The 21496-nt window shown below is 44.1% G+C and overlaps 1 protein-coding gene across 1 annotated transcript in view; it reads right to left on the reverse strand.

Moving 5' to 3' along the window:
- ccdc88c (coiled-coil domain containing 88C) overlaps positions 1–21496 on the reverse strand; it is an 82260-nt gene that overhangs the window by 53541 nt on the left and 7223 nt on the right. Inside the window, exon 3 of the mRNA XM_021574068.2 lies at positions 18824–18932. Coding sequence (XP_021429743.2) covers positions 18824–18932 — 109 coding nt within the window. The remainder of the gene's footprint in view (positions 1–18823; positions 18933–21496) is intronic.

Consider the following 21496-nt stretch of genomic DNA (forward strand, 5'->3'; position numbering starts at 1 on the left):
ACTTGCTCCTACCCATCTCACCAATTTGGTTCTGCAGTACATAGCTACACGTACGTTATGGTCACAAGACACAGGCCTCGTTATTGTTCCTAGAATTTCTAAGCAAACAGCTGGAGGCAGAGATTTGGACTAGAGGTACATTTTTATGGAATGGTCTGCCGATCCACGTGAGAGATGCAGACTCAGTCTCAACCTTTAAGTCTTTACTGAAGACATCTCTTCAGTAGGTCCTATGATTGAGTGTAGTCTGGCCCAGGGGTGTGAAGGTGAATGGCAAGGCACTGGAGTGGCGAAACACCTTTGCTGTCTCTGCCTGGCCAGCTCCCCTCTCCCTACTGGGATTCTCTGCCTCTAACCCCATTACGGGGGCTCAGTCATTGGCCTGCCCTTCCTGTCCTCAGGCTCATGTAGTGGGGGAGATCTACGTGGGCTATACTCAGCCTCATCTCAGGGTAGTAAGTTAGTGGTCTGTTGATATCCCTTTAGTGGTGTGGAGAAAGTGATTTGGCAAAGTGGTTGGGTTTTTATCTTGCCTGGTTGGCCCTGTCCGGGGCTAACATTGGACAGGGCCACAGTGTTCCCCGATCTCCCGTCTCAGTATCTATGCTGCAAGTCTATATGCCGGGGGGCTAGAATCAGTCTGTCATATCTGGTGCAATTCTCATGTCTTGTCTGTCCTGTGTAATCTTAGGTACTCTCCCATCTCTCACTTCCCCTCTTCCCCCCTCCCGGAGGATCTGAGCCCTAGGACCATGCCTCAGAACAACATGGCCTGATGACTCCTGGCTGTTCCTGTCCCCAGTCCATCTGGTTGTGCTGCCGATCCAGTTTCTGCTGTTTTGCCTGCAGCTATGGAACCCTGAACTGTTCACCGATCGTGCTACCTTGTCATGCTGCTGATCCAGTTTCCGCGGTTTTGCCTGCAGCTATGGAACCCTAACCTGTTCATCAGTCGTGCTACCTTCTCGTGCTGCTGTTCCAGTTTCTGGTGTTTTGCCTGCGGCTATGGAACACTAACCTGTTCACAGGTTGTGCTATCTTGTCCAGGACCTGCTGTTCTGACCCCCTCACTTGCACTCTCTCTCTTGCGCCTCCCCTAATAAAGTATGTTAAAAACAATAGATGCGTCAGTGGAGTGGGACTTTCTAAAACCGGACCAAGACAAGAATATTAGTCTTGCTCTATTCATAAATGACTTTTTCCAGCACTTTAGACAGCACACTCAAAATAGACACATCTATAGTTGCCCTTGTTGGTGTTTCTGCTCTTCTTGTGGATAGGGATCACTCTAGCATGTTTCGTAACTGTGGGAACTCTACCTTGCTCAATAAAGATGTTGATTAAATAAGACTTTACTACTTCTCTGTTATTAACAGATGCTTGGGTTTGGGGGCAACATTAGTAAATAAGCATGGTGCATCTGGACTGGAGCCTCTTATGGCCATAAAAACACAAGACTGTCTGACTAGAGGGCCCCATATGTCTGTTATTCTGTTACACCTCATCAATATTCAAGCAGGCTTACGTTCTATCCGTCACACACCCCCAGGCCTTTTTATAAAACACCTCGTAATTGTATGGCTACTTAAAATAGATCAATTTAGGGAAGCAACACCATTAAACAATGTCCCATTACAATATTAGTATAATATGGCTAGCACTGGGGCTTTGAAGAGGTGTTACAGGGTGTTACAGGCTCAAGCCATCATGTTTCAGCAGGCAGGTGATCATCGAGAGGAACCTGAGTGAGAATGGCAGCTCTGAGACCTGCTGCCTACCGGTTTACCCTCTGGAGGACAGGCCAGTGAGGACACTAACAGTAGCTGCAGGTGTTGGCTATGATGCATAGCTAAAGAGAGTTTCCTAGCTATCTCTGTCTACGACCCAAATGGCACCATATTCCCTTTACAGTGCACTACTTTTGACGAGGCTCTGGTCAAATGTAGCGCACTATAAAGAGAATAGGGTATCATTTAGGGTATCATGTTTGCCTGGTCAACTCCTGCTGTCAGCTAGTTGAAATCTCAATCAGCATAAGAGAAACCAAACCAGTGTAAATTAAACATGACAACAGCCAGGCAGATGGTGCCTTCAAGGCTCTAACTAGACCTTATTGGAGATATTTGCCTTGTTTTTCCAGTACTGGGTCATAATCATTAGGCACAAATAAAAAATAATATATAATTGAAATGACAAATAGGGAGAGAGACTACCTGGACTTACATATATTTTCAGGTTTACCGTTTAAAAAAAGTGATGGAGATGCTATGGTAGGCCCAACTGAACACAAAGCTGGTTTATCAGCCATGTTAGTGGAAAACAGGCTGGGACACACTAACAAAAAAGAGGTCTGGTTTACATTATTGATAAGTGCAGATCGATTTCAGCCTGCGGGAACAGGTGAGGTCATGTTCAGGTACTGGAGTCAAATCTCTCCTCTCCTACCCTCTCTCCATTACCCACCCAACAATGATAACTCCTTCAGTACAATAACAAAAATAGTTTTTGGCTGACCTCATCCCTTCGTGTGCGCAGGTGTGTATTGTGCAATAGGTAGACGTGTCCCTTGACAACAGCCCTCTCCTCCACTGTAAAATCTACCTTTGTTTAAAACAGGGAAGTGGGGAGGAGAAAGAAAAGGACTTCATGATCATCTACAGCTCAGTAACATTATGGAACCATCATTGGGAGGAATGGCTTTGAAGATGTGTTGGGAGGGTCAAAGAAAGATTTGGGGTAAAACAATAAATAAATAATTTTTTTAAATCTATGCCCGGGCCCCATTTCCTGTTCCTCTTTTGCTATGTAGAACAATACAGAGCTCTGCAATCTAGGATATCCATAGGCCACATGTTTGTTTGTTTTTCTGGACCTTTGGCTTGATGGTGCTTCTACACTTGCATTGCTTGCTGTTTAGGGTTTTAGACTGGGTTTCTGTACAGCACTTTGAGATATCAGCTGATGTAAGAAGGGCTTTATACATAAATGTGATGGTTATTTGGAGACCGATTAACCTGTTCACATTAAGCTGATGAAGGAGCTGTAAACCAAGTGTTTCAAATTCTACATCATTAGGAGTGAGACGAGTCAGCAAGTGAAAGCAAGCACAAGTGAAAGGTTGAGACAAAAGCAGAGGAAAAGAGCTTCAGCCTCCTCTCCTCCTCCCCAACCAACCAAGATCAAGGAGACAGCAGAGGCAGGCTAGGTAGCTCCGCACCAGTGCTGGGCTCGACACAGTAACGTCAGTCAGAGAATGTTCCCCCAGGCCTCTCCCCCTCAGCACAGACAGCCCATAAGAACAGCAGGACTCCTGCATCCATCCACTTTGCCAGGGTTGCTTCAAAGCACCACATACAGTCGAAGTCGGAAGTTTACATACAACTTAGCCGAATACATTTAAACTCAGTTTTTCACAATTCCTGACATTTAATCCTAGTAAAACATTCCCTGACTTAGGATCACCACTATTTTAAGAATGTGAAATGTCAGAATAATAGTAGAGTGATTTATTTCAGCTTTTATTTCATCACATTCCCAGTGGGTCAGAAGTTTACATTCAATCAATTAGTATTTGGTAGGATTGCCTTTAAATTGTTTAACTTGGGCCAAACGTTAAAGGTAGCCTTCCACAAGCTTCCCACAAGTTGTTGGGTGAATTTTGGCCCATTCCTCCTGACAGAGCTGGTGTAACAGTCAGGTTTGTAGGCTGCCCACACATTTTCTATAGGATTGAGGTCAGGGCTTTGTGATGGCCACTCCAATACCTTGACTGTGTTGTCCTTAAGCCATTTTGCCACAACGTTGGTAGTATGCTTGGGGCCATTGTCCATTTGGAAGAACAATTTACAAACAAGCTTTAGCTTCCTGACTGATGTCTTGAGATGTTGCTTCAATATATCCACATACTTTTTCTACCTCATGATGCCATCTATTTTGGGAAGTGCACCAGTCCCTCCTGCAGCAAAGCACCCCCACAACATGATGCTGCCACCCCCACAACATGATGCTGCCACCCCCATGCTTCACGGTTGGGATGGTGTTCTTCGGCTTGCAAGCCTCCCCCTTTTTCCTCCAAACATAACGATGGTCACACAGTTCTATTTTTTTTTATCAGACCAGACAACATTTCTCCAAAAAGTATGATCTTTGTCCCCATGTGCAGTTGCAAACCGTAGGCTGCCTTTTTTTTTTTTAATGGAGGTTTTGGAGCAGTGGCTTCTTTCTTGCTGAGCGGACTTTCAGGTTGTCGATATAGGACTCTTTTTGTGGATATAGATACTTTTGTACCCGTTGCCTCCACCATCATCACATGCTCCTTTGTTGCTGTTCTGGGATTGATTTGCACTTTTCGCACCCCAAGTACGTTCATCTCTAGGAGACAGAACGCATCTCCTTCCTGAGCAGAATGACGGCTAAGTGGTACCATGGTGTTTATAATTGCGTACTATTGTTTGTACAGATGAACATGGTACCTTCAGGCGTTTGGAAATTGCTCCCAAGGATGAACCAGACTTGTGGAGGTCTACAATTTTTTTTCCTGAGGTCTTGGCTGATGTCTTTTGATTTTCCCATGATGTCAAGCAAAGAGGCACAGAGTTTGAAGGTAGGCCTTGAAATACATTCACAGGTACACCTCCAATTGACTCAAATGATGTCAATTAGCCTATCAGAAGCTTCTAAAGCTTGACATCATTTTCTGGGATTTTCCAAACTGTTTAAAAGGCACAGTCAACTTAGTGTATGTAAACTTCTGACCCACTGGAATTGTGACAGTAAATTAAGTGAAATATTCTGTCTGAAAACAATTGTTGGAAAAATTACTTGTGTCATGCACAAAGTAGATGTTCTAACCGACTTCCCAAAACTATAGTTTGTTAACAAGACATTTGTGGAGTGGTTGAAAAACCAGTTTTAAATGACTCCAACCTAAGTGTATGTAAACTTCTGACTAACTGTACATAATGTGTGTACTGTGTAACTGGTAGAAAGCAGAGGCAATCTCAACGAAGAGACATTTAGGTATAGCACTTAAAATAAAGAAATTCCCTTCCCCCATTATATTCCAATGTACTGTATTTTAGTTGTACACCGTAAACAATGTATTGTATTTTATTTGTACACTAAACAATGGGCTGTATAGACAGAGCTCCATGACCAGGTTACTATAAGAGGAAGGGACCACACCCAAAACAGTTTTCCTGAGGAGAAGACAACACTAGTCTATAAACAGTGCTGCTGCTGCTTGCTGCTGTGTTAGGGAAACAGTACAAGAGCTTCATACTTACTATGGTGAGGCCGCACAAGCACATTATAAACTCAGCAAAAAAATAAAACATCCTCTCACTGTCAACTGCATTTATTTTCAGCAAACTTAATGTGTAAATATTTGTATGAACATAAGATTCAACAGACAAACTGAACAAATTCCACAGGCATGTGACTAAACAGAAATGGAATAATGTGTCACTGCGAGCACGATCAGCTGTCCGTCCTGTCTCCCTGTAGCGTTGTCTTAAGCGTCTCACAGTACGGACATTGCAATTTATTGCCCAGGCCACATCTGCAGTCCTCATGCCTCCTTGCAGCATGCCTAAGGCATATTCACACAGATGAGCATGGACCCTGGGCATCTTTCTTTTGGCATTTTTCCAGTCAGTAGAAAGGCCTCTTTAGTGTCCTAAGTTTTCATAACTGTGACCTTAATTGCCTACCGTCTAATCTGTTAGTGTCTTAACGACCGTTCCAGAGGTGCATGTTGATTGTTTATGGTTCATTGAAAAGGAATGGGAAACAGTATTTAAAACACTTTACAGTGAAGATCTGAAGTTATTTGGATTTTTACAAATGATCTTTGATACAGGGTCCTGAAAAGGGGACGTTTCTTTTAGGTGTATGCTAGCAGCTAACTGGTAATGTTGTGCACCAGAACTCTGCAATAGCCTAGGGACACAATCAACTAGCTGGAGTCCGTCGAGGATGTCACAACTAGGAACAGTCTGGCAGTGTGACAAATCAACACCCTGCACCCAACTGCTGCCACCTGCCACCCTACCTACCTAAACAAAAAGCAAAATAACTGAAGATATTACCAGGCGGCACCGGAAACAGATTAGGACCTGCCTCCGTCACAGGGTACACACAGGCTCTCTTGGTTGTTTTTGTCACATTACAGTGAATAAAAAAATAAATTAAAAAAAAGCATTTTTCAAAGGCCCAGGTCCTTCAATATCATTCAGATGTACTTTTAAAGGATGTGTAATAGTGTATAAAAAAGGTGAAGTAATGTGTATGCCATTTCCATACCAAATAAAGAATGCTATGTCAATCTTTTTTTCATCTCAATTTTGGTGAGTGGATGTGCAGTAAAAATCCCAGAGAGTGGATCAAGTCATTGTTGAATATTACAGCCTGGTGAGTGAGAATTTCATCATGTACCAGCAACCCATTTAAAAAAGCGCACACCCTATGCCCCCCTTGGTCTGACCACTGACCCAGGCTATGATCAATACACAGCTAAGCACACTTGTGTGTGTGTGTATGTATGTATGTACGCACACGTGAGAGAGAAACAACTTGTCAATTAAATTCCCACAATGTACACAGCCCATCTCCCTTGCTAATTGACCCCCTGCACCATATTCCCTGTGGGGAAGACAGCCTTCCTCACAGCACTGACTACACATCTGTAAGCACTCATATCTATACATTTTAACATCATTCTGTGAATGCTTCTGAAATAACACAGAAAGCTTCTCTCTGCACTGATGATTGCATCAGCCGAGCTTCAGTGGCTGCAATCAGAGCTTCAGAATTCTAATCACAGGGTGGTGAATTATTTCTCACCTGGGCGTCTAGTCTACAGTTAAGTCACTAACCACAGAGTATCACATACACTTTGTAAAACCATACAGGCGGAGAGATGGGAAATAACTGTCCGTGCAGATACTGTACAGAAAACAGACAACAGAGTGATTAGTTGAAAAGATAAAGGGGCTAAAATAAGAAGGAACAGAGCTGGTATAGAACTTATTCAACACTGGATTAAACAAACGCTCAAACTTGACAGAGTGAGTAAATAGGGTACCTAGTCTTCCCAGCCTCCCAGACACATGACAGCAACAAACACTAGGCTGACTGGGAGGTTCGCTGCTGTTCACATTTCAAAGACTTTTCTCTGTAACAAATGAATGAGAATTCATTAACATAAAAATATTATTTTAGGCTGTCTGCCATATTTCATAGCCCAGACTGCATTAAGGCTTCTTGCCAAAAGACCTGGGACAAGGACACCCCAGTTGAAAAGAAAGACACAAAGAATAAGACTGAAGCAATGTCCGAGACCCCACACTTGATAAATCCCACTGTGTGCGTCTCTCTCAGAGCCAATACACCCACCTACTAACTCCGCAACAGCAGGCTGGAAAGAGGCATTCCTGCCACCATGATAACCCTGCCCCCCACTCCTCCTCTTCTTTATTGACTGAGTACAATGACACCTCCCCTGAACTCCCCTACCCCCTCCCCCAGCGTCCATTGAGGGGACGCAGTCTTGTGGAACCCTCCCCAGCTGTTCCATTCTCCTCTGCTGAGTGTGCTGTGAAGGTCTGAGGGCCAGAGCTGGTTGACATGATCCTGTCCCTATGAGTGGAGAGTGTAGCGGTCTGGGTGTTGGTGTGATAAGGCATGGTTTGACCGGGATGGGGTGACTTGATGACCAAGCCCCTATGGGGTACAAGCAGGGCTGGAGCTGATGCTAGTCTAGTGCCTTTACAGAGTACAGTACACCTGTCTCTACAGCCTAGGGCAACCTGGCTGCTGGAAACCAGTCAGTGCCTGCATCGTTGCTTCTATAGCCCAGTGGCAGCAGATCCCTGAAACTATGAACAGAGGAAGCCAAGTCACCCCTCCATGGGGTGTATGACCCTGATTTTGTTGCTCTAATGTTTGGGCCCAGTGCCACAGAGGACAGGTTGGCAGCAAATGTTGTGTTAAAGTAAAACAGATACCTATCAAAATACAGTTAACAAACACAGTCATGGCAGAAATGGCCCATATGGCAATTAAATGCAGACAGACATTGCCCACATGCTTTCCAGCCAAAACAGTTCGAGCAAATATTATGACATCATTTTGTGACATTTTTGACTTTGGTAAGGGTTTTCTCAGCTCTTCGGGCAAACAAAAAATGTTCTTAAGGCAAGCCGAAATCAGTAGCCAAAGTTCACACCCCTTCGTCGGAGATTGGTCAGCAGTAGGGATTCTTCGACTCGTTATCATGCACATTCTTTGGAGAAATACTGCATCAAACATCTTAGATGAAAAATTGTGCGACTAAGATCTCCGACAAAACATCAAAATTAATGACAGAACTCAAGTTCAGATCAATTGGGACTACTTTGAGGAAGTATGCTCTCAGATAGACTAGACTAAACTTCTTTTCTCGCTTTGAGGACAATACAGTGCCACTGACACGGCCCGCTACCAAAACCTGCAGGCTCTCCTTCACTTCAGCCAACGTGAGTAAAACATTTAAACGTGTTAACCCTCGCAAGGCTGCAGGCCCAGACGGCATCCCCAGACGCATCCTCAGAGTATACGTAGACCAGCTGGCTGGTGTGTTTACGGACATATTCAATCAATACTTATCCCAGTCTACTGTTCCCACATGCTTCAAGAGGGCCACCATTGTTCCTGTTCCCAAGACAGCTAAGGTAACTGAGCTGAACGACTACTACCCCGTAGCACTCACTTCCGTCATCATGAAGTGCTTTGAGAGACTAGTCAAGGACAATATCACCTCCACCCTACCTGACGCCCTAGACCCACTCCAATTTGCTTACCGCCCCAGACGACACAATCGCTACCACACTGCACACTGCCCTAACCCATCTGGACAAGAGGAATACCTACGTGAGAATGCTGTTCATCAACAACAGCTCAGCATTTAACACCATAGTACCCTCCAAACTCGTCATCAAGCTGGAGAACCAGGGTATCGACCCCGGCTGGTGCAAATGGGTACTGGACTTCCTGACGGGGCGACCCCAGGTGGTGAGGGTAGTAACATCTCCACTCCGCTGATCCTTAACACTGGGGACCCACAAGGGTGCGTTCTGAGCCCTCTCCTGTACTCCCAGTTCACCCACGACTGCGTGGCCATGCACGCCTCCAACTCAATCATCAAGTTCGCAGACGACACTACAGTGGTAGGCTTGATTACCAACAATGCTGAGATTGCCTACAGGGAGGAGGTGAGGGCCCTCGGCGTGTGGTGTCAGGAAAATAACCTCACACAACGTCAACAAAACAAAGGAGATGATTGTGGACTTCAGGAAACAACAGAGGGAGCACCCCCCTATCCACATCGAAGGGACAGTAGTGGAGAGGGTAGTAAGTTAAGTTCCTCGGCGTACACATCACGGACAAACTGAATTGGTCCACCCACACAGACAGCGTTGTCAAGAAGGAGCAGCAGCGTCTCTTCAACCTCAGGAGGCTAAAGAAATTTGGCTTGTCACCAAAAGCGCTCACAAACTTCTACAGAAGCACAGTCGGGCTGTATCACCTACCCACCCACCCACCCACACACTGTACTCTATACCATCTTGCCTATGCCGTTCTGTACCATCACTCATATCTTTATGTAAATATTCTTTATCCCTTTACACTTGTGTATAAGGTAGTAGAATTGTTAGGTTAGATTACTCGTTGGTTATTACTGAATTGTTGGAACTAGAAGCACAAGCATTTCGCTACACTCGCATTAACATCTGTTAACCATGTGTAAGTGACAAATAGAATTTGATTTGAAGCAGTCTACAGCGTCTCAAATTTTTTCAAGCGAAGGTCTTTCAAGGGTGTGTGTGAGCACACGCGTTCGGTTTGGCTAGCCACCAGCTGAACGGAAGCATGCTAACGCCTTTAGTAATCTGAAATCAATACCAAAAACAGAAAACCCACACACACTGGCTGCCTGTGGCCTGAAATAACTCAGTCAATCAGGATGTGGACTGGATCTAGACTAGAGAGGGTTCGCCACAGTCAGACCTGGGGTTCTTCATACATTTCAGATCAGCCATAACTATCTAGATTAGAGAGGGTACATCAGGTCTCAGACCGCTCTTGGGGCCTCCTTACTGAGGCCATCACGAATAAATCATATTAGTGTTTTAGAGACACACTGTTGCACAGTGGGTAAATAAAAAAGTAAATTTTTAAAAAAGAAAACGTCCTCTCACTGTCAACTGCATTTATTTATTTTACTGCATTTATTTATTTTATAAACTTAACATGTGTAAATATTTGTACGGACATTTAACAAACTGAACAAGTTCCACAGACATGTGACAAACAGATATGGAATTGTGTGTCCCTGAACAAAGGGGGGTTAATTCCCGGACACTTCTGGGGGGAATGGCCTGCAATGACAACAAGCTCAGTCTGATGATGCTGTGACACACCGCCCCAGACCATGACGGACCCTCCATCTCCAAATTGATCCCCCTCCAGTGTACAGGCCTCGGTGTAATGCTCATTCCTTCGACGATAAACGCGAATCCGACCATCACTCCTGGCGAGACAAAACCGCGACTCGTCAGTGAAGAGCACTTTTTGCCAGTCCTGTCTGGTCCAGCGACGGTGGGTTCGTGCCCATAGGCGACGTTGTTGCGGGTGATGTCTGGTGAGGATCTGCCTTACAACAGGCCTACAAGCCCTCAGTCCAGCCTCTCTCAGCCTATTGCGGACAGTCTGAGCACTGATGGTGGGATTGTGCATTCCTGGGCTAACTCGGGCAGTTGTTGGTGCCGCCATCCTGTACCTGTCCCGCAGGTGATGTTCGGCTGTACGGATCCTGTGCCGGTGTTGTTACACGTGAATGCAAGAAGTGACACAATTTCCCTTTTTAAAAGAAATTCATGTTAGCAGGCAATATTAACTAAATATGCAGGTTTAAAAATATATACTTATGTATGGATTTTAAGAAAGGCCTTGATGTTTATGGTTAGGTACACATTGGTGCAACGACAGTGCTTTGTTCGCAAATGCGCTTGTTAAATCACCTGTTTGGCGAAGTAGGCTGTGATTCAATGACAAATAAACAGGCACCACATCGATTATATGCAACGCAGGACAAGCAACAACCTGTTACAGGTAGACGTCCCGCAACAACCGGTGAAATTGCAGAGCGCGAAATTCAGATTCAATTATTACAAATATTTAACTTTCATAAAAATCACAAAATTACACCAAATTAAAGCTAAACTTCTTGTTAAAGAATTTCAAAAAGGCTTTACGGCGAAAGCAAACCATGTGATTATCTGAGGACAGCATCCCACCATACAATATGAAAATCATATTTCAACCAAGCAGGTGCAACATGAAAGTCAGAAATAACAGATATAATTAATGCCTTACCTTTTAAGATCTTCTGTTGGCACTCCAATATGTCCCAGAAACATCACAAATGGTCCTTTTGTTCGATAAACTCCTTTTTATATCCCCAAAATGTCCATTTATTTGGCGTGTTTGATTCAGAAAAACACCGGTTCTAACTCGCCCAATTTGACTACAAATGATCTAATAAGTTACCTGTAAACTTGGTCCGAACATTTCAAACAACTTTCCTAATCCATCCTTAGGTATAACGTAAATAACATAAATGTAAATAATCAAATTTAAGACTGTGTTCAATAGCTGATAAAAATCAACGTGGAGCGCATGACCTGGAGCGCGCACCAAACAAAAGAGCTTGACACTCATTCTGAACCTCTTCATTTCTCAAAGGAAAAACATAAACCAATTTCTAAAGACTGTTCACATCTAGTGGAAGTCATAGGAATTGCAACCAGGTGCAGATTCCTATAATAAACCAATAGAAAACAGCCCTCAACATTTTTTCCCCTGGATTGGCCCTCGGAGTTTCGCATGCCAAATTGTATTTTATTTTACTTTACCTCTATTTAACTAGGCAAATTCTTATTTTCAATGGTGGCCTAGGAACAGTGGGTTAACTGCCTGTTCAGGGGCAGAACAGATTTGTACCTTGTCAGCTCGGGGGTTTGAACTTGAAACCTTCCGGTTACTAGTCCAACGCTCTAACCACTAGGCTACCCTGCCGCCCCATTAAGATGTTATACTCAGACATAATTTTAACAGTTTTAGAAACTTGAGTGTTTTCTGTCCAAATCTACCAAATTATATGCATATCCTAGCTTCTGGGCCTGAGTAGCAGGTAGTTTACTTTGGGCACGCTTTTCATCTGGATGTGAAAATACTGCCCCCTATCCCAAAGAGGATAAACTAGCAATATCATCAACCATGTGTAGTTAACTAGTGACTATGTTAAGATTTTTTTTATTTTTATATAAGATAAGTTTAATGTTAGCGAGCACCTTACCTTGGCTCCTTGCTGCACTTGCATAACAGGTAGTCAGCCTGCCACACAGTCTCCGTGTGGAGTGCAATTTAATCTGCCATAATCGGTGTCCAGAAATGCAGATTACCGATTGTTATGAAAACTTTAAAATCGGCCCTAATTTTTTTTTTTAATTGTTGACCGATTAATCGGAATGGCCCTCTACGCACTACCCTCTTTAGAGCCTTGCGGTTGGACACCGAGCAGTTGCCAAACCAAGCAGTGATGCAGCCAGTAAAGATGCTCTCAATGGTACAGCTGTAGAACTTTGAGGATCTGAGGGCCCATGCCAAATCTTTGCCTCCTGAAGGGGGGGCTGCCCAATCTACAGACAGACCCAAGTCAAGAACCATCTGCTTAATGCCTTTGCAAGCTAGACTAGGCTGCATTCAAAAGATGTATGCCTGTGCCATATATGGGTCCATTTGCAGGGTGATAGGAGCATCACACATACACCAAACTACACAAAGCACAGTTCCTGGATAGAAGGTACTTGAGGCATAATATAGCAGGACCTGAGAGCTGACTGACAACACAGTTCTCCTGTAACACATCTGAGACTGAAGGAGTCATGTTACAGTGAGGTGGGGGTGAGGTGGAGTGCCCTGATTCTCCACTGTTGTGCTCTCTTAACAACTGTCTTGGTGTGTTTGGATCATTATTGGTCCTTAGCGATGTGGACACCAAGGAACATGAAGCTCTCGACCTGCTCCACTACAGCCCTGTTGATGTGAATGGCCCTCAGTTTCCTGTGGCCTGCGATAAGCTCATTTGTCTTGCCCACATTGAGGGAGATGTTGTCCTGGCACCACACTGCCAGGTCTAGTTGGTGATCAGGCCCACCATCGTCGTGTCATCAGCAAAGTTGGTGTTGGAGTCGTGCGCAGCCACGCAGTCGTGGGTAAACAGGGAGTACTGGAGGGAACAAGCACACATCCCTGAGGGGCCTCTGTGTTGAGGGTCAGCGTAAACAAGGGTCAGCCTTTCCTCTGCTCATAAGCCACTGAACCACAGGGCAACCACCACATACAGGTAAACGACATGCAGGCCAAAGGTCAGAATGGCCAAAACACTAGGACTGGGAATGGTGCTCCTCATCTAGGGCACAGGCATCAGAGAGAGAATGTCAAGAGTTCAAAATTAAATAAGTCAGAGGCCTTGTTTTTGTTTCCCATGGCAGCGGTCTCGGGAGGGGGTTTCCTGTACTGGGGGGTGGGGAGCCACACATATCCAGGCTTCAGAGGTAACAACAAAAGAGAAAATACTTGGACAGGGAGAGTGAGAGCGTGCTACATAGGAAACAAGTGTGCTACGTAGGAAACGAGTGTGCTAGGTAGGAAAAGGAATAGGATGAAAGGAGAGATGAGAACATAAAAGAAAGGAGAATGGGAATGCCTGTGGCTCTTGTGCTGGTCTCTAGAGCTTTACAGCTGAATACCATAGCCAACAGTGAACCTTGAAGAAACTGAACACCTCTGAGAAAAGAGGAGCACCAGGAGGCCAAATCAAAGTACCCCAGCCTCAGCTGCAATGCAGTGCAAGAGACTCCACACTGCCCAAACTACAGACAGACCCAAGTCAAAAACCATCTGCTTAATGCCTTTGCAAGCTAGACTAGGCTGCATTCAAAAGATGTATGCCTGTGGCATTTATAGGTCCAATTGCATGGTGATAGGAGTGTCACACATACAAACTACACAAAGCACAGGTGCTGGAGAGAAGGTACTTGCGGCATAATACAGCAGGACCTGAGAGCTGAGTCCTGACTGACAACACAGTTCTCCTGTAACACATTTGAGACTGAAGGAGTCATGTTACAGTGAGGTGGGGGTGGGGTGGAGTGCCCTGTCTCTCCAGACAATAGCCGGGGTGTCGTTCCCCCCCCCCCCCCCCCCCCATGTCCCCGTTTTGGTGGGGCGCTTTATGGTGCAGCGCACAGATATTGTTATTTGGGAGCTAATCTAATTTGGGGAGAGTATATAAGGGGGGAGCCGGGGGATGCAGACACAGAGATGATCCCTGTGAGTGAATAGGGGCCCTGCCTGCTGTCTCTGATCTACAGTGTGTAGTACTGTGTTTGGGGCTCAATGGGATGGATGCGAGTCATCATAATATCGTCACGTCCGTCTCCCATTCCTGGATGAAATTGGGGCACTGCCAGAACAGTCTGGGTGGCTTAAGCAAGCAAATATGAGACATGCTTTAGGTTTAGACTGAAAACCAGGCTAAGCTGGTATATGTATTAAACCAGTATTAGATTTGGCAGTTATTGTTAATCCTGGTTGGGATGCCACCAGGAGTACCCCATCCCTTGTGACACGCAGAAATAGTCTCACCACATTCGTTCTACAAACACACACACAAAAAGGCTGGTCTTTTCACTTGTAAACTGGTGTTTTAAACATATTATCAATCCTTAAGGTACAAAACTCAAATATTTTATAACAGCATAGGGTCCAGATGAAAGGTAAGGAAAGAAGACTTATTGGTCCAGTTGCCAGGTTGTACTGTATAGTTGGGGGTTGGTGTGGGGGACTGTAACACTGCCTTCTAGGCCATGCTTTCTGTAAGCATGTCAGTTTTGAGCTGTGTTTAGCAAAGTTGTGAAACTGTTTTCAGTTTTACTCCATATCAAATTAATTTCCTGTGTGACGAACACACACACACGATTGGTGCCTTAGATTAGTGGTTCCCAAGCTGTGGGGTGCTCTATACTGCCCTCCTACAGCAACATCCTGCTGAGGATTGATCTAACTACAACTTCATTGCCTCAATGGCACACTATTCCCTACATAGTGTTTCTCTCAGATGGTGGCTCACACATACAACAGGCCAGTCTGCAACGCTCACCATATCTTATCTAGCCAGGCCTTCTGAGCATGTTTGTGTGATCATAACTTCTTTTCAATGGTCAATTGTGTGATCATATCACATCGTCCAGCCCTTACTGTACTAACATGCACACCCTGAGGGGGTAAAAGGTTGGTAGGGAAGGAGGGAGAGACTTACAACCAGAGAGCTGCGTGATCATTCAATGGTAGCCAAAGGGTGTTTGGTTGGTTTGCTATGCAGTATGCGGATTGCCATGGATTAATCTAGATCAAACGTCAGGGCCAAAATTGAATCATGATAAAGTACAAACCGATCTGTGCAATGGTTGATGGGAACCTGAGGTTAAATGTCAACGACATTGATCGATCTACATTAATATAAATGGTAATCCGCATACTGCATAGCAAATCAACCAAACTATAATAACGCATCAGAAGACAACCAACCAACAACACTACTGGCCTGGGGGCAGGAACAGAACACAACCATCCAGCTTGACAAAGTGAGTTTACTCTTTAGCTAACTGCTTTCACACAGAGTTAAGGACAGAACACAACTGGGACTAATACGATCAGTCGTCTGAAACAAATGGAGAGTAGATTCATTATGAGCACACACACAGACAGTGATATCTGTGTTAAACAAGAACTGCCTGTGAGGGGAAATTAGACATTAGCGGTCAGAGGGCCGAGGGGTTAGTGAACCAGGACAGGACTGGAGTGACTTAGTTAGAAAACAAAACACCAGACGAGGCTAATCTAAAGTGAGAGGCCTAATGCATTACCAAAGCTATCCGTTTCTGTTAGCACGGGCCGGAAATCTTAAAACAGGCCTTCAGGGAGCAGGCGCCTGGAGGGGCTTTATAGTATGAAACACCACCAGCCACCTCCCCTCCCCCACTATACATATGCAGGCTACAGGGGAGGCAGATGACCACAGGGCAGGCCAGGCAAAGACAACACATCTGTTCTTGATCAGGAGGAAAGGGAGAGAGGAGGGGTGAAGAGTGAAACTCCCCACCCGCCTCCCTCTTTCTCCCATCTCTGTCGACTCCCACAGCAGGGTTGGAGCAGGACCTGGGAAGACATCTCTACCCCACCACTGGCCATCATTTATTAGATCAGATAGAAACCTCTAGAAAGCAGGGGAGAGAGGTATGAACCCTACTCCATCAAGCCCTATAGTTGACTCAACCACGTGGATTTGGCTCTAAACGTTCAATACAAAGCAAAAAAGTTAACTGAAAATGGCAAAACTTTACACAGGAAACCTTTGAGTTGCCATGTGGCTTGGTGAGTCTACTCACATTGAAGGTGAGTCCCTGGTCTGAACAGACACAGATCTGTTACTCATTAGCCTAGTGTGTGTGTGTGTGTGTGTGTGTGTGTGTGAAAATTTAAACACGAAGCAGACCAAACTCTTTGGTTATTTACAAACCTGCTGTATGTCAAATAGTGCATGCTTTCGCTTGGAAAATAAGACTCTGGATGGAAACATGTTTGTTTCCAACATTAAGGTCGTTTTCCTAAAGAAGTTAAATCCGCTTTGTGTTTTAGTTTCCTTGCCACGGTAGTAATGAATAATGCGATATTGGCATCGTCTCCCGGCCCTGTGTGTATCCAAGGCTCAGACCTAGCCTATCTACCTAATGAAAGGGGCCTCCCTGCCAGTGCCATGGGTGTGTGCACTTCACGAGGGCTAGAATTTCTTCAGTCACACAACACACACACACTAATTAAAAACACTGCAGAGGCATCATCTATGTTTCCCCATTGCTTTATCAACTATAACCAACCACTAAGCTAACAAAATCTACTTTCAAACAGAAGAATTAGAGAATGAGGCTCTTTTCAAATCAACTTGCAAAGTTCTCACATCTTGAACGCCACCTCAAATGTGTTGCATCACTTGCAACTGAACACATACATTTAACCTTTTTACACAAATCGAGAACAAAAAAGGATAGCCAAGAGCAGGTTGGATTTTTCAACTAGGGCAGCGTTTTGTATAAGCTACCCTGTAACATTGAGTATGGAAACATAAACTGTCTTGCATAACACAGTGCAGCTGTGTGTGAGGAGAATGTAGACATTTTGTTAATCTTGCTACCTAGCTCTGTATAATATGAATGACACCGATACAGTTACTGTACTTTTATATTCGTATCAGAGATGTAAACGTACATTTTTGCTATGCTGAAGTTAGGCCTACTTGATGTTAGCTAACGTTAGCTAGCTAGCAGCTGTGCCATTGGCTATTTGCCTTGCAGCTAAATTAAATGTGCATGGATGAGAAAATAATCCATTGAAATGTTGGCACATGCCTGTGAATTGTTGCATTATTGAAGAGTATAATATGGTTTTGTCCCATTAATCAAGAGTTGAATACGGTAGATGCATGAAAGGTTGCTTGCATAACGTTAGCTAGTTTAATAGTTTGCATGCTTAGCTAGCCTACTGGCTAGTGTGACATTTACAGTACATTTTAACAGCGAAGCAAGAACGTCCCAGACAGTCTCTCAGCTCGTGACATTCCCATTGCTAATGTGAATTGAACGCTCTTCAATGGGAAAAGCCTCTTACATTCAGAGTGTGAAAGTAAAACTGAAAGAGGGAGACTAGGCTAACTTCCATACAGTATTTGGGGTGATAACACTGCTTAGTTCGGTGTGATCAACTGAAGCGGGCGACACCATAAACATACAAAGCGGACACAGATTTGAAACTTTGGACCTGGCGGGGCAGCCAGTGGCAGGGTCGGGAAGTGTTTGAATGGAGTGTGTGTGTGTGTTACAGCCAAGGGCGGTATTTGAATGGAGTGTGTGACGTCTGTAGTTGGGAAACCGAGGAAACAGAGAAGGAATGTGTTGAGAGAGGTCAGCCAGAACAGTTGGGTCGCTCTCCACTGTCTCACCGTGTGTGTAGTGGATTTCACCAACTCAATTACAGTGGAATAACAAGGTCGGCATAGTTTCTCCAAAAGCTTTCCACGTGAGGACTAGCGATCATGATTCATAATGAAAGACTACTAGCCTACTCCATCTAAAGATAGTGTTTTTGTGGGGAAGCATTAATTTTCCCAGATTACTATAATTACAGGTTGTGAGATGAAACCTACAGCAACCTAGAAAAGATAAGACTACTGTTGGTTTCTGATATAGGCTAATTGTCATTCATGACTGACCTACCTCTACCAAAAATATCGTGACAGAATTATCACCACAACATTTCTCATTAAAACAGAGGACATCATGTATTAGTAATTGTTTGATAATCGAGATGTCAGTGTAAGGACAGCAGACAAAACAATGAGACATTCCTCCAGGGATAACCACCACACCCAAGCAGCCAGGTCTAATCCCCAGGATGCTCTGGATGTTCACACACACCAGCTGCTGTCTGATCACCAAGATCAGAGACTACACACATCTCCTGGCTCTACACGTGAAGGAGGTGTGCATTAGTAAGTAGCTATAATTTGATATGGTGAGCAGCATTAAAAGTGGTTAGGAAATTTAAAAAATAAAAAGTGCGTGAGGTGAGTGAGCAGGAAGTGGATAGACAGAACTGAGCTCACCTGGTAGTAGTTCTTGATGTGCCTGATCACAATGTTGAGGTTCTGGATTCGTAGGTTCACATCATTGTTCACATTCTTATTCACTCTCTGATTTGTGGGGCTGGGGTCTCTGGATAAGAAAAGACATAACATGAAAAAATATTTTTGTAGTACTACAAAAAAAGAAGAAACAGCAGCCTTTTCCTTTACTGAGTATTATATTGACTATATTTTCTTTGAACAGCTGCTTAAGGTGTCAGCATGCTTCCGTTCGGCTGGCGCCTAGCCAGTCTCTGCTAGCCGGACCGAAGGAGCGTGCTTGCATACTCCCTTACAAGACCGTCGCTTGAAAAATGAGAAAAAAAAAGGAGCAATAGTACTGTTTGTCCATTCTGAGACTTTGTAACCTATTCCTCAAAAGTCAGAATTCATCTAATAATTAATCTAATACAGCCAAAAAAAAACTCAACGAAGTCCAAAACACCACAAAATGATAACACAATATATGCATGAACTCTAAGGAACAGTTTTAGTTGGGAAGCGTTTAGTCTGGCATGCAAGACATACAACTATAATGTACATAATCCTGTAAATTCCTATTTTAGGCTACATTTGTATGTACTGTACACCAACTCCAGTGAAAGAGTTGCTTTTACCAAATATCCACACACAAAAAAAGGAAAAACAGATTACTGTTGGGGATTAGCCTAAACTTTAGAGGGGAACGGCATATATAATATGGTGCTTATTCAGAACACACAGACGTGATGTCCTTCTTTCCTCGAAACAAGTAGGCCAAGAACCCAATTGTTTGGTTGACAGATGTATTATTATGGATGCGCATGGCTTTCAGGAACAGCATTGTCCCCCTACACAAGCTGGAAGCGCACACACACACACAGGTCTCCACAGGAGAGGGTTCAATCTACAAAGCCAACCAGAAATGTGAAAACACGCTTGAAATACATAGAGCTGATCAACAGGACGACATTTAAATATGCTGGTCACAGAACTGCTGTACTTGTTAGGTAAACAGTCAGTGGACATTGGACTAGTAATAGTCTGACTTGAGTTCAGAGTGTTAGCATTGAGACCGGGATTTCATCTGAAATGACACCCTATTTGCCTTCTGAAAGTATCCATACTCTGACTTAGTCCACATTTTGTTGCGTTACAGCCAGAATTCAAAATAGACCTTGGCTGTTTTGAGGGCCTGGTCTGGATAAGTGTTGTTTGTGCTAACCTCATTTACATATGTTTTGTGGGCACACCATGCAAATGCTGCCAAGCGTGGGCCAGTATTTCAGTAAGTCTGTGAAAGGGCTTTAGTTTAGAAACAAGGAAAGGTTTTTTTATTCAGGTAAACTTGTGTACTAGCTGCCTTTAGTTCTAAATGTACAGCTTTCTGACATGGCCATTCCCAGTTCTCACTGGCTGGCTGATAAAGCAGAGTGCATTCAAAAAGCCTTTCAGAGTAGGAGGGCTGATCTAGGTTCACCGCTCGCCCTGTCCATATAACCGTGTACATTATTACAGTGCATTCGGAATGTATTCAGACCCCTTGACTTTATCACATTTTGTTACATTACAGCCTTATTCTAAAATTTAAAAATATATATTTTATTCCCCCTCACTCTAGACACAATACTCCAGTATTCAGACCCTTCACTCAGTACTTTGTTGAAGCACCTTTGGCAGCGATTACAGCATTGAGTCTTCTTGAGTATGACACAAGCTTGGCACACCTGTATTTGGGGCATTTCTCCCATTCTTCTATGTAGATCCTCAAGCTCTGTCAGGTTGGATGGGGAGAGTCGCTGCACATCTAATGTCAGATCTCTACAGAAATGTTTGATCGGGTTCAAGTCTATGGATCAGGTTTTCATCAAGTACCTATCTCTGTACTTTGCTCCGTTCATTTTTCCTTTGATCCTGACTAGTCTCCCAGTCCCTCCCGCTGAAAATCATCCCCACAGCATGATGATGCCACCACCATGCTTCAACTTAGGGATGGTGCCTAGTTTCCTCCAGATGTGACACTTGGCATTCAGGCCAAAGAGTTCAATCTTGGTTTATTCAGACTAGAGAATCTTGTTTCTCATGGTCTGAGAGTCCTTTAAGTGCCTTTTGGCAAACTCCAAGCGGGCTGTCATGTGCCTTTTACAAAGGAGTGGCTTCAGTCTGGCCACTAACATAAAGGCCTGATTGGTGGAGTGCTGCAGAGATGGTTGCCATTCTAGAAGTTTCTCCCATCTCTAGAGGAACTCTGGAGCTCTGTCAGAGTGACCATCGGGTTGTTGGTCATCTCCCTGACCAAGGCCCTTCTCCCCCAATTGCTCAGTTTGGCCAGGCAGCCAGCTTTAGGAAGAGTCTTGATGGTTCCAAAACGTCTTCCATTTAAGAATGATGAAGGCCACTGTGTTCTTGGGGACCTTCAATGCTGCAGACATTTTTTTGGTATCCTTCCCCAGATCTGTACCTCGACTTTGTCATTATGGGGTATCGTGTGTAGATTGATGAGGAACATTATTTATTTAATCCATTTTAGAATAAGGCTGTAACTATTATGATTTTTCAACGCCGATACCGATTATTGTAGGACCAAAAAAAAGCAGATTCCGATTCAAATCGGGCATTTTTTTGTTTTTGTAATAATGACAATTACAACAATACTGAATGAACACTTATTTTAAC

This window comes from Oncorhynchus mykiss, chromosome 19, assembly GCF_013265735.2.
Source record: "Oncorhynchus mykiss isolate Arlee chromosome 19, USDA_OmykA_1.1, whole genome shotgun sequence".
NCBI lineage: Eukaryota > Metazoa > Chordata > Actinopteri > Salmoniformes > Salmonidae > Oncorhynchus > Oncorhynchus mykiss.